Here is a 12,269-nt window from a genome sequence, read left to right as displayed (position 1 = left end):
GTATTTTTAGTAGAGATGGGGTTTCACCATGTTGGCCAGGCTGGTCTCGAACTCCTGACCTCAAGTGATCTGCCCACCTCAGCCTCCCAAAGTGCTGGGATTATAGGGATGAGCCACTGTGCCTGGCCCAGTTGTGTCTTCTTAACCAAATTTCTCAACACATTTTCTCGTCTTTTCAGTCATCACACTAGACATAAAACACATCAACTCTCTTTCCCTCCCCTTTACTCCCAGGTCAGCTTCTGAATTGGCTATTTATCTACTGTTGATATTCTTCTTTGTCAATTTTTAAACATTAACACAAAACCTCAGATGCTAAAATAATCTAAGAGTCAAGAAAAGACTTCTGATAAAATTATGTTTTAATTGCCTATGGCATATATTACATAATGTCTCAAAATTAATAGTCTGGCTGAAATTAAGAAAAACAGCTGATGATGACTTAGTAAATCCTTAAATTTTAAGTAAGCTTTTGGCAAAAAGTCAGGGGTAGAACCGTCTCAAAATTAACAGCCTTCACCATCTTTTATTCATTCTGCTGTGATACAAGTAAAATGGCCAGTAAATACTCCCCTGGGTCTCAGGTAACAGTTTTCCAAAAGCGAAGTATCACTTTCTCTGCACAGTGGTGAAAGCCGGCATTTGGATGGGCTGGATCGGGTGGACAGGCTGAAACACTGGCTTCTTTCTCACTTCAGAGTGTGTTTTCACTGCAGGGAGCAGCTGATTCCTTTTGATGATCTGTAAGGCCAGCTGAGTATTACCTATAAAAACACTTCCCGTTAAAAAAGCATGCAACAATACTACCACACACAAAGCAAGCCATGAGAATCCTGCTAGGGAGGTAAAAGATGATCTGGAAGAGCTGTCATCTGCAGCCTTGGCTGTACACTGGAATCCCATAAAGCCTCCATCCTATCCCCAGAAATTCCAATTTAAGTGATGTAGGGCATGGCCGGGGCAATGGAACTTTTTTTTTTTTTTTTTTGAGACGGAGTCTCCCTCTGTCCCCAGGCTGGAGTGTAGGGGCACCATCTAGGTTCACTGCAGCCTCCGCCTCCCGGGTTCACGCCATTCTCCTGCCTCAGCCTCCCGAGTAGCTGGGACTACAGGCGCCCGCCACCACGCCCAGCTAATTTTTTGTATTTTTAGTAGAGACGGGGTTTCACCATGTTAGCCAGGATGGTCTCGATCTCCTGATCTCGTGATCTGCCCGCCTTGAACTCCCAAAGTGCTGGGATTACAGGCGTGAGCCACCGTGCCCGGCCGGGCAATGGAATTTTTAAGTTTCCCAGTGATTCTAAGGTACAGCCCAGATAGAGAACTTGTTATAGGTGGGCTGTATAAAAGAAACGATCAGCTCGGAGGGTTGGTTCACGTCTGTAACCCTAGCACTTTGGGAGGCCGAGGTGGGCAGATCGTCTGGGCTCAGGAGTTTGAGACCAGCTTGGCTAACATGGTGAAACCCTGTCTCTAGAAAAAATACAAAAATTAGCTGGGCATGGTGGTGTATGTCTGTAGTCCCAGCTACGTGGGGGGCTGAGGCAGGAGGGCTGCTTGAACCTGGGAGGTCAAGGCTGCAGTGAGCTGAGATCACGCCACTACATTCCAGCCTGGGTGACAAACTGAGACCCTATCTCAAAACAAACAAAAAACAATGAAACAATCTAGGGCAATGCACTAACCCTAATCACATCTTTAAGGAGGCTAAGTCTGGCTGGGTGCCAGGCACTTAAGACCCCTTCTTCAGCTATTAAAAAAAAAGGGGAGCCTTGTAAGAGTTCCCATGGTCAACAAGGAGTTATGCCTTTGAACATTGGGATTTCTTTGAGACAGAGTCTTGTTCTGCGGCCCAGGCTGGAGTGCAGTGGGGCGATTATGGCTCACTGCAACCTCCATCTCCGAGGTTCAAGCGATTCTCCTGCCTCAGCCTCCAGAGTAGCTGGGATTACAGGCATGAGCTACTGTGCCCAGCCTTTTTTTATTTTTTATTTTTTAAAAAAGAGACAGGGTCTCACTATGTTGCCCAGGCTGGAGTGCAGTGACTGTTCACAGGAGCAATACTGCACACTATAGCCTTGAACTCTTGGCCTTAAGCAATCCTCCTGCCTCAGCCTCCAGAGTAGCTAGGACTCCACGCCTGGCTGTGACTTCATTTCTGTCCCTTTTTTTTGTTTTTTGAGACAGAGTCTCGCTCTGTCGTCCAGGCTGGAGTGTGGTGGCACGATCTCCCTCCGCCTCCAGGATTCAAGCAATTCTCCTGCCTTAGCCTCCTGAGTAGCTGGAACTACAACTGCGTGCCAACACGCCCAGCTAATTTTGTGTATTTTTAGTAGAGACAGAGAAAATAACATTTATTTTCACCATGTTAGCCAGGATGGTCTCGATCTCCTGACCTCGTGATCCGCCCGCCTCGGCCTCCCAAGTGTTGGGATTACAGGCGTGAGTGAGCCACTGCACCCGGCCTATTTCTGTCCCTTCTAATCTCTCTCATTCATGTCTCTTTTCTACTTCATGCTATCTCATATCTAGAGCCGACAGCCTTTCTTCTAGTGAGATACATCTTGCAGATCGTATATGCCCTAGAGGCATGACCTGAATTTCTGTTTGAATAAATAATTCTCAGCAAGAACTGGCTTACTGTAAAACTTGTTAATATATGTGTTCAAAATACTATGGTGTACAACTCAAAGCAACTACATTCTAACTCATGTTCTCAATTAGTCATTTAGCTGCCTATGAGAAAGGTTAATAGGGATTAATTATAATTAAGTGTCAGAAGTTATGATTCTGTATTTTCTCAGATAAAAGGAGATAAGCTTAACTTGTAAGGAGTATTTGTAGGATACCAAAAACTCCCCAACTATATCTATCAGTCAATCTATCTATCTAGATATAGGTATTTTTTATTATTACTATTTGAGACAGGGTCTCACTGGGTCGCCCAGACTGGAGTGCAGTGGTGTGTCTCGGCTCACCGCAACCTCCCACCTCCCAGGCTCAAGCGATTCTCCTGCTTTAGCCTCCTGAATACCTGGGATTACAGGCGTGCACTAGCACGCCTGGCTAATTTTTGTAGTTTTAGTAGAGATGGGGTTTCACCATGTTGGCTAGGCCAGTTTCAAACTCCTGACCTCAAATGATCCACCTGCGTCGGCCTCCCAATGCTGGGATTACAGGTGTGAACCACTGCGCCCGGCCCATTATTATTTGTTTAGACAAGGTCTCATTTTGGCATGATCTCAGCTCACTGCAGCCTCAACCTCCAGGGCTCAAGTGATCCTCCTATCTCAGCCTTCCGAGTAGCTGGAACTACAGGTGCACATCACCACACCCAGCTAATTTTTGTATTTTTTGTAGAGATGGGGTTTTGCCATGTTGCCCAAGTTGGTCTTAAACTCCTGGACTCTGGTGATCAGCCCACCTCAGCCTCCCAAAGTGCTGGTATTATAGGCATGCACCACTGCGCCCAGCTCCTAACTATATTTTTATGTAGAAAAATTTGATGGGTTGTCCGCTCTGGCTCACTCCTGTAATCCCAGGATTAATTCACTAAAAATACAAAAATTAACCAGGCATGGTGGCGGGCACCTGTAATCCCAGTTACTTGAGAGGCTGAGTCAGGAGAATCTCTTGAACCTTGAACCCGGGAGGCGGAGGTTGCAGTGAGCTGAGATAGTGCCACTGCACTCTAGCCTGGGTGACACAGCATGACTCCATCTCAAAAAAAAACCAAAAAAAAAACAGAATTTGATGGGTCATATCTTCAAGGAAGGCAGTTTTGAATCTGAAGAGAAAAAACAGACATTAAAAATCCCAGCCTTGGCTGGGCATGGTGGCTTATGCTTGTCATCCCAGCTACTAGGGAGGGTAAGATGGGAGGATTGCTTGAGCCCATGAGTTTGAGAGCAGCCTGGGCAACAAAGCGAGACCACATCTCTACAAAAAATTTAAAAAAATTAGTTGGGCTCAGTGGTGTGCACCTGTAGTCCCAGTTACCTGGGAGGCTGAGGTGGGAAGGCTGCTTGAGCCCAGGAGTTTGGAGGCTGCAGTAAGCTCTGATGGTACCACTGCACTCCAGCCTGGGCAACACAGTGAGACCCTGTCCCCCAACCAAAAAATTTCGGGCTCGTTGAAGGGATACAGTCCTAAACAGAGAGAATTACTCACCATTCTGCAGCTCAAGGTAGACTGCCAGCAAGATGGCCTCAGGGGGCACCTCTTTAGGATGGATCATTGAAGCCGCCTTTGCTCAAAACAGAAAGATGCCCATGAAAAACCAACAGCTTAAGATACACACTCCAAGTACATCTGCCAACCAACAAGGTAACAAATTTATTCAAGCTCATTCCCTCGTGACTTCCTAGGGACTACCTGTTGTTTTGCTGTGATGAGCCTCAGCTCCTTTTGTCTTAAAACCTACCAATTAAGCTAGACATGTAATACTCTGGGTTTTGAGATGTGTGACTGGACACCCTGATACTACAATCAACCATGCAAGTCTGCTGGTGGCTTTCACAACAGACACACACAGTTGCATTTACATAAAAATCTGCAGGCCCATTTGTTTTCCTAAGTAACACCTCAGTATTATAAACTGTAAGTTGTCAATGTCAGGAATAACAATTCAAACGTAAATAGTAATACAGAAAAAATGTACCACATAGCATGTTTGGTGTCCCCATTCTTAAGGACTGAAACACAGTACAATTTAGTCCAATAAAATAATTTACTAGTTTAGGCACCATGCTGCCCTTAGATCTGAGAAAGAGCCGCAGCATCGGCCAGCAGTTTCTCTCTGATCCAGTCCTGAGAAAAGCAGCCTGAACTGCTCTGGACAAAAGTGCTGAAATTACAGGTTTATTTCTTCAGTCTGGGCCTCTTTGGGTTATAGCCAAAATATTCCTCACCTTATTATCAACTTGTATTTCCCCATCTAGTTTTAGTTGCTCATTGCTTCCAGACAGCTCTGCCTCTTCTCTTAATCTAATCAGATAATGGACTTCTACAAATACTTACTGACCAGAGGTGGGTATGGAGATAAGTCAGGGACTTCCCCTGATAATAAACAACCATGCAAATAACTAACAATAATCCAAACAAAGTTACATAAATACCAGGGAGAAAGGCAGTGAATGTGCTGTGAATATGGAAAGAAAAGAAGTTTCTTTCAAATAGAGCTTTGGGGTAATGGAGGCCTGCTTTAGTCCTTGCAGGGTAGATAACTCATAGGCAGAAAATGGGGAGAAATGGTACTGAAGGTCTAAGTAGAAGCTTGAATGTGGGAGATGTTGGGGAGAACCAGAAACGTGTACTAGGTTGGTTTCTGGCAGCATCAGGAGAAATCCCAGACTAGTGGGGCATGTTGCCCAGAGCACGTGCTTCTAAGAAGTTCCTCATGAATGAGGTGGGGGAGCTTTTATTCCTCTCGCCACATCACTGAGGTATAACAACTCTTTTCAGAAAATGAAATTTTATACATCTAGGCCTAGCTTTCTAGGTAAGCTGTATAGGCAAGATTGTCTTTACACCATTTTGTGGATTTTTTTTTTTTTTTTTTTGAGACGGAGTCTCGCTCTGTTGCCCAGGCTGGAGTGCAGTGGCCGGATCTCAGCTCACTGCAAGCTCCGCCTCCCGGGTTCACGCCATTCTCCTGCCTCAGCCTCCCGAGTAGCTGGGACTACAGGCGCCCGCCACCTCGCCCGGCTAGTTTTTTGTATTTTTTTTTTAGTAGAGACGGGGTTTCACCATGTTAGCCAGGATGGTCTTGATCTCCCGACCTCGTGATCCGCCCGTCTCGGCCTCCCAAAGTGCTGGGATTACAGGCTTGAGCCACTGCGCCCGGCCGGATTTTTTTTTGAGACGGAGTTTTGCTCTTGTTGCCCAGGCTGGACTGCAACTGCACGGTCTCGGCTCATTGCAACCTCTGCCTCCTGGGTTCAAGCTATTCTCCTGCCTCAGTCTCCTAAGTAGCTGGGATTACAGGCTCCTGCCACCATGCCCGGCTAATTTTTTGTATTTTTAGTAGAGATGGGGTTTCACCATGTTGTCCAGGCTGGTCTTGAACTCCTCACCTCTGATGATCCACCCGCCTTGGCCTCCCAAAGTGCTGGGATTACAGACATGAGCCACTGTGCCAGGCCCATTTTGTGGATACTAAAATCTCTATTTTCCATCCAAGTGGCTAGTAACACATTATTTACTATTTTTTGCAATGACTAGTCTGAAGCTTTCTTTAAAATACAAGAATTCAAGACAACATCTTTATGATACTTCATGGCATTTTGCTTACTGGCTGTTCAGAATGGTTAGCAGTGGGCAGGCAACCTTGGAAACATCTACTCGGAGCCCTTTCCAACTCTTCACATTACTGTTCTTCCCTCCCAGGCAGCGTGGGCCTCCCAATTAACAAAGTTCCAGCCATTGGATTAACCTAAAAACCAAGGGACCAAAACAAGACCCCCTTCAGACCCCGAACCAGGCCTGACCCCATCTGTCTCTCCCAGCGTGGCAGCAGCCATGGCCACCTGCTGTATGAGAACCTGAGCTAGACTGTACACACTGTAACTTTAGATCAAAAGCTCTGCTGCAGTGATTGGGGTCTGGGGGCACTTTGAGAGGGGCTGTTAAACATCCTAGCCTTGCTACTGGGAAGAGTGAAACATTGTAACTCTTACTGGTTTAACTCATACACTCAATGCCTAGATAGTATCAAACATGTTACCCTGGACAGACAGTCTGTGACTTAACTTGTCTGATTTGGGATCAGACATGCTGACCAGATGCCATTAAGTTGACTAAATAGAATTTGTAGTTATTTTCCACATGGTAAAGCATCATCACTTCTAGGCACAACAAGGTTGCTTACATAAGCAGGAACCTATGTGAAAGTCACATAGGCTTTTTTTTTTTTTTTTTTTTTTTTTTGAGACGGAGTTTCGCTCTTGTTGCCCAGGATGGAGTGCAACTGCACGATCTCGGCTCACTGCAACCTCCGCCTCCTGGGTTCAAGCAATTCCCCTGCCTCAGCCTCCCGAGTAGCTGAGCTTAAAAGCATGCGCCACCACGCCCAGCTAATTTTTGCATTTTTAGTAGAGACAGGGTTTCTCCATGTTGGTCAGGCTGGTCTCAAACTCCCGACCTCAGGTGATCTGCCCGCCTCAGCCTCCTAAAGTGCTGGGATTCCAGGCGTGAGTCACTGCGTCCGGCTGAAAGCCACCCTATCTCCTGAGAAGAGGTTTAATTTCAACTTGAGTTGCTGTGGCAAGCATGTGGGGATGTGGGCCTTCTCAAGTGCTGCTGGAGAATGGACCATTTGATACAAACTTTCTAGATCAGAAGTCTTAAAATCCTGCATACCCTCTGAATTGCGTGGCAATTCCCTTTTTAGGAAGGTGTCTCCTAACTGCAAAGGTCTACAAACAAGGGCAAGGTTGTAGCATGTCTGCTTATTTGCAGTCTTATTCCCATGGGTTAGCTCAGAAGTAAGTACTCAACAGATATTTGCTGGATGAATGTCCTTTTGAGGAATTATTTCTAATTTTGTGAGATTCCTCTGGGGCTGCCAATGGTGATACCTAGTCCCCTACGACAGGTATGGCTCCATGCCCATGACTGGTCCAGGGATTGGCAGGTGACCTAAAGAGATCCAATCAAAATCTTCCTTGAAGCTTCATGATGCACCATTTCAGCGGTAGAATTCAGAGGTTTATTTTAGTTATGTATTGCTGGCAGCTTTCTTTTTTTTCTTTCTTTTTTTTTTGAGACGGAGTCTCGCTCTGTCGCCCAGGCTGGAGTGCAGTGGCACAATCTTGGCTCACTGCAAGCTCTGCCTCCCGGGTTCACGCCATTCTCCTGCCTCAGTCTCCCAGGTTGCTGGGACTACAGGTGTCTGCCACCATGCCCAGCTAATTTTTTGTATTTTTAGTAGAGACAGGGTTTCACCGTGTTAACCAGGATGGTCTCGATCTCCTGACTTCAGGATCTGCCTGCGTTGGCCTCCCAAAGTGCAGGGATTACAGGTGTGAGCCACCACGCCTGGCCTTGCCAGCAGCTTTCTTTAGTATGTATGGAGTTTCTCTAGTATTGGCTTTCTGAAAGGTGGATTTATAATTCACTTTTTTTTTTTTTTTTTGAGACAGAGTCACACTCTGTTGCCCAGGCTGGAGTGCAGTGGCACGATCTTGGCTCACTGCAAGCTCCGCCTCCTGGGTTCACGCTATTCTTCTGCCTCAGCCTCCCGCGTAGCTGGGACTACAGGCACATGCCACCACGCCTGGCTAATTTTTTTGTATTGTTAGTAGAGATGGGGTTTCACCGTATTAGCCAGGATGGTCTCGATCTCCTGACCTCAGGATCTGCCCGCCTTGGCCTCCCGAAGTGTTGGGATTACAGGTGTGAGCCACTGTGCCCAGTCTATAATTCACTTTTTGAAAAAAAGATTTACACAATTTAAAATTTAAAAGCATAAGAGTATACACTGAAAAGTCTCCCGTTCTACTGCTCCAGCCATGTAGTATTCATCCTGCCACCCCTACAACTAATATTCACAGTTTCTTGGTGTGTCCTTTCAGAGATCTTTTATGCATGTATACAGGGTTGTACAGAAACTGTTTCACACCTTGCTGTTTTCATTTAGTATGTCTTGGACATCTTTCAATTTAGTACCCAGAGTTTATAGCTGCATTGTCTTCAACTGTACAGATGCACTATTATTTATATAAGTGATCTGTTAGACAGTTTTCCATCTTTTGGAATTTTAATAATTAAAACTGTCAAGTTACTCCTTCGTCTTTTTTTTTTTTTGGGACAGGGTCTCGCTCCAGTTGCCCCGGCTGGAATGCAGTGGCATGATCTTCGCTCACTGCAGCCTTGACCTCCCAGGCACAGGTGATCCTCCTACCTCTGTCTCCTAAGTATCTGGGACTACAGGAATGCACTACCATGCCTGGCTAATTTTTGGTATTTTTAGTAGAGCTATGGTCTCATTATGTTGCCCAGGCTGGTCTCAAACTGCTGGACTCAAGTGATCTGCCTGTCTCAGCCTCCCAGAGTGTGGGTGAGCCACTGTGCCTGGCCCCAAGTTGCTTTTTATTCTGTTGATTTGAAATTTAAACATTCTTTTTTTTTTTGAGACAGAGTCTCGCTCTGTTGCCCAGGTTGGAGTGCAGTGGCGCGATCTTGGCTCACTGCAACCTCTGCCTCCCGGATTCAAATGATTCTCCTGCCTCAGCTTCCTTAGTAATTGGGACTACAGGCACGTGTCACCAACCTGGCTAATTTTTGTATTTTTTAGTAGAGATGGGGTTTCACCATATTGGTCAGGCTGGTCTCAAACTTCTGACCTCATGATTTGCCCGCCTCGGCCTCCCAAAATGCTGGGAGGCATGAGCCACTGTACCCGGCAAAAAAAAAAAAAAAAAAAAAAATTAAGTAAAATCATCAAGAAAAACTCTTCATTAAGTGTCTAGGTTAATTTACAATGCTGATCAGTTGTTTATGTTGCAAGAATATTTTTAAATCTGGGAAAGTGATATTCCAATGTTTAACAAACTGACCAGATGCCTCAAACAAAATAACAAAAAAAATATATAAACCTCAAACTTGTGTTGGCTGCTTTACAAGGTTCAGTTCCTTCCAGTCTGGACTCACCTGGTGGAGACACTTTCGGGCTTTGTCATATTCGCTCCTCAGGCAGTAAGCACTGCCAAGGTTGAACAGCATCACAGTCCTGGCAGAGTTGACGGAACTGGGGTAGCACTGAGGGGCCCGCTTCCCAGCTGAGGAAAAAGAGTGTAGACGCTGGTGAAGAGGCTGTGCAAACAACAAAGGAGCAACCCCACCTATTGCCTTGAGGAGCCACTCAGCACAGCAGTATTCCTCAGGCAGAAAAACGAACATAGAAGATTTAGAGTCTAATTTTTGGAATGCAGGCCAGGCTACTTAAGTATCACAAAACTTCTTACTTACAGGATTCCATTGCTTCATTTTCACCTTTGTCTGATCCTACAAAAACATGAAAATAAATCTGAGGGGCAGAACAACAGAGCATATTTTCTTTTTTTTTTTCCTCAGGCTCAGAAGGCAAAGGGCATATTTTCTTTCCTTTTCTTTCTTTTTTTTTTTTTTTTGAGACGCAGCCTCGCTCTGTTGCCCAGGCTGGAGTGCGGTGGCACGATATCGGCTCACTGCAACCTCCACCTCCTGGGTTCAAGCGATTCTCCTGCCTCAGCCTCCTGAATAGCTAGGATTACAGGCATGCGCCACCACGCCTGGCTAATTTTTGTATTTTTAGTGGAGACGGGGTTTCACCATGTTGGTCAGGCTGGTTTGTTTGTTTTTTTTTTTGGAGATGGAGTTTTGCTGTTGTTGCCGCCCCAGGCCGGAGTGCAATGGTGCGACTCACTGCAACCTCCGCCTCTTGAGTTCAAGTGATTCTCTGGCCTCAGCCTCCTGAGTAGCTGGGATTACAGGGGCATACCACCATGCCTGGCTAATTTTGTATTTTTAATAGAGACAGGGTTTCACCATGTTGGTCAGGCTGGTCTTAAACTCCTGACCTCAGGTGATCCACCCACCACGGCCTCCAAAAGTGCTGGGATTACAGGCGTGAGCCACTGTGCCCAGCTGAGAGCATATTTTCTAAAAACCTAACTTTCTTTATGAAATGGAAATTTAATATAAAGCAATTTATTTACTTTTCACGTAGTGGAGATTCCATTAAAAGATGTCAGAATGCTACCACCCCACTACCATCTCAAACCTGAGCACTAATCTTGAGTAAAGTGAATGTCGCACAGCTTAAATTATTTAATTTTTTTTTTTTTTTTTCCCAGACAGATTGTCACTCTGTCACCCAGGCTGGAGTGCAGTGGCGTGATCTTGGCTCACTGCAACCTCCACCTCCTGAGTTCAAGCGATTCTCCTGTCTCAGCCTCCTGAGTAGCTGGGATTACACACACGTGCCACCACGTCCCAGTAATTTTGTATTTTTGGTAAAGACGGGGTTTCACTATGTTGGGCAGGCTGGTCCTGAACTCCTGACCTCAGGTGATCTGCTCACCTCGGCCTCCCAAAGTGTTGGGATTAGAGGCATGAGCCACCACGCCTGGCAATTATTTAAAAATTTAGCAATGATTTAAAACAAACTTTTCTCTCCTTATTTTTAAAATAGAGACAGGGTCTCACTAGGTTGCCCAGGCTGGTCTCAAACTCCTGGGCTCAAGTGATCCTCCTGCTACAGCCTCCCGAAGTGCTGGGATTACAGGTGTGAGCCACTGCGCCTGGCCTGAAACTGACTCTTGAATGCAGTATTTTTACACCCCTATGGATTTTAGAATCACTCCAAAGGAAAACAAATAAACAGTATCAGAACCACATTAACCATTCTAACAGTACCAGCCTTTCAAAAGTGAAAATTTAGACAATGTGACCATTAACTCTCAGGTCTACTTAGCAAACAACTGCCACAAAGTAAATACAAACAAAAATGTGGAAAGCCGACCTAAAACTTTTCTCCTCATTACCACCATGCCCTGAAATTTCCACACATCCTGAATTATGACAGGAAGGAAATGGAAACAGTGACCAGTTCGGATCAAAGGTGTCCTCATTAACCTTGGTCCTGCTCATTTGAAGAGATCCCTAAGGAGACATCAGTGACATTCTCCGGGTTCAAGTGAGTAATGGCATCAGATATTCTGTCGAGAGAGATGAGGGCTTCTGCAGCATATAAATGTCCCAAAAACCTAAAATGAAAAAACAGATTCCAAACTGAAAAGTACAACACTACAAAAATACCCAATGTAAAATAATGCTGGGTATATTATGTTATTATACATTGGATATATGTCTCATATTTCATGTCCTTAAATTGAAATCTAAATTTATTTAGGTAAAACGAATCAACTGGCTGGGTATAGTGGCTCATGCCTTTAATCTCAACACTTCAAGAGGCCTAGGTGGGTGGACTGCTTGAGCCCAGTGGGCAACATGGCAGTGGGCATGCTTGAGCCCAGTGGGCAACATGGCAAAACCCTGTCTCTACAAAAAAAATACAAAAACTAGCTGGGCGTGGTGCTATATGCCTGTAGTCTCAGCTACTCAGGAGGCTGAAATGGGAGAATCACTTAAGCCTGGGAGACTGAGGCTGCAGTGAGCGGTGATCATGCCACTGTACCTCAGCCTGAATGACAGAGTGAGATGCCGTCTCAAAAATAAATAAATAAATAAATAAAAATAAAGAGTTACTTGACGGGTGTGGTGGCTCA

The 12,269-nt window shown here is 45.4% G+C and overlaps 1 protein-coding gene across 8 annotated transcripts in view; it reads right to left on the bottom strand.

Annotated features, from left to right (window-relative positions):
• Nucleotides 1-344: 344 nt before the first annotated feature.
• CNOT10 (CCR4-NOT transcription complex subunit 10) overlaps nucleotides 345-12,269 on the bottom strand; it is a 98,003-nt gene continuing 86,078 nt past the window's right edge. For all 8 annotated transcript variants that reach the window (XM_003895222.2, XM_021934937.2, XM_021934938.2 and 5 more), the window contains 5 exons: nucleotides 11,617-11,747; nucleotides 9,970-10,005; nucleotides 9,652-9,779; nucleotides 4,171-4,246; nucleotides 345-764 (listed from right to left, as the gene is read on the bottom strand). In XM_003895222.2, the coding sequence (XP_003895271.1) occupies nucleotides 610-764; nucleotides 4,171-4,246; nucleotides 9,652-9,779; nucleotides 9,970-10,005; nucleotides 11,617-11,747 (526 nt within the window). In that variant the 3' untranslated portion in view covers nucleotides 345-609. The remainder of the gene's footprint in view (nucleotides 765-4,170; nucleotides 4,247-9,651; nucleotides 9,780-9,969; nucleotides 10,006-11,616; nucleotides 11,748-12,269) is intronic.

Source organism: Papio anubis, chromosome 2 (assembly GCF_008728515.1).
Source record: "Papio anubis isolate 15944 chromosome 2, Panubis1.0, whole genome shotgun sequence".
NCBI lineage: Eukaryota > Metazoa > Chordata > Mammalia > Primates > Cercopithecidae > Papio > Papio anubis.
The sequence above is the reverse complement of the archived record's forward strand: the minus strand, read 5'-3'. Positions and strand labels throughout refer to the sequence as shown.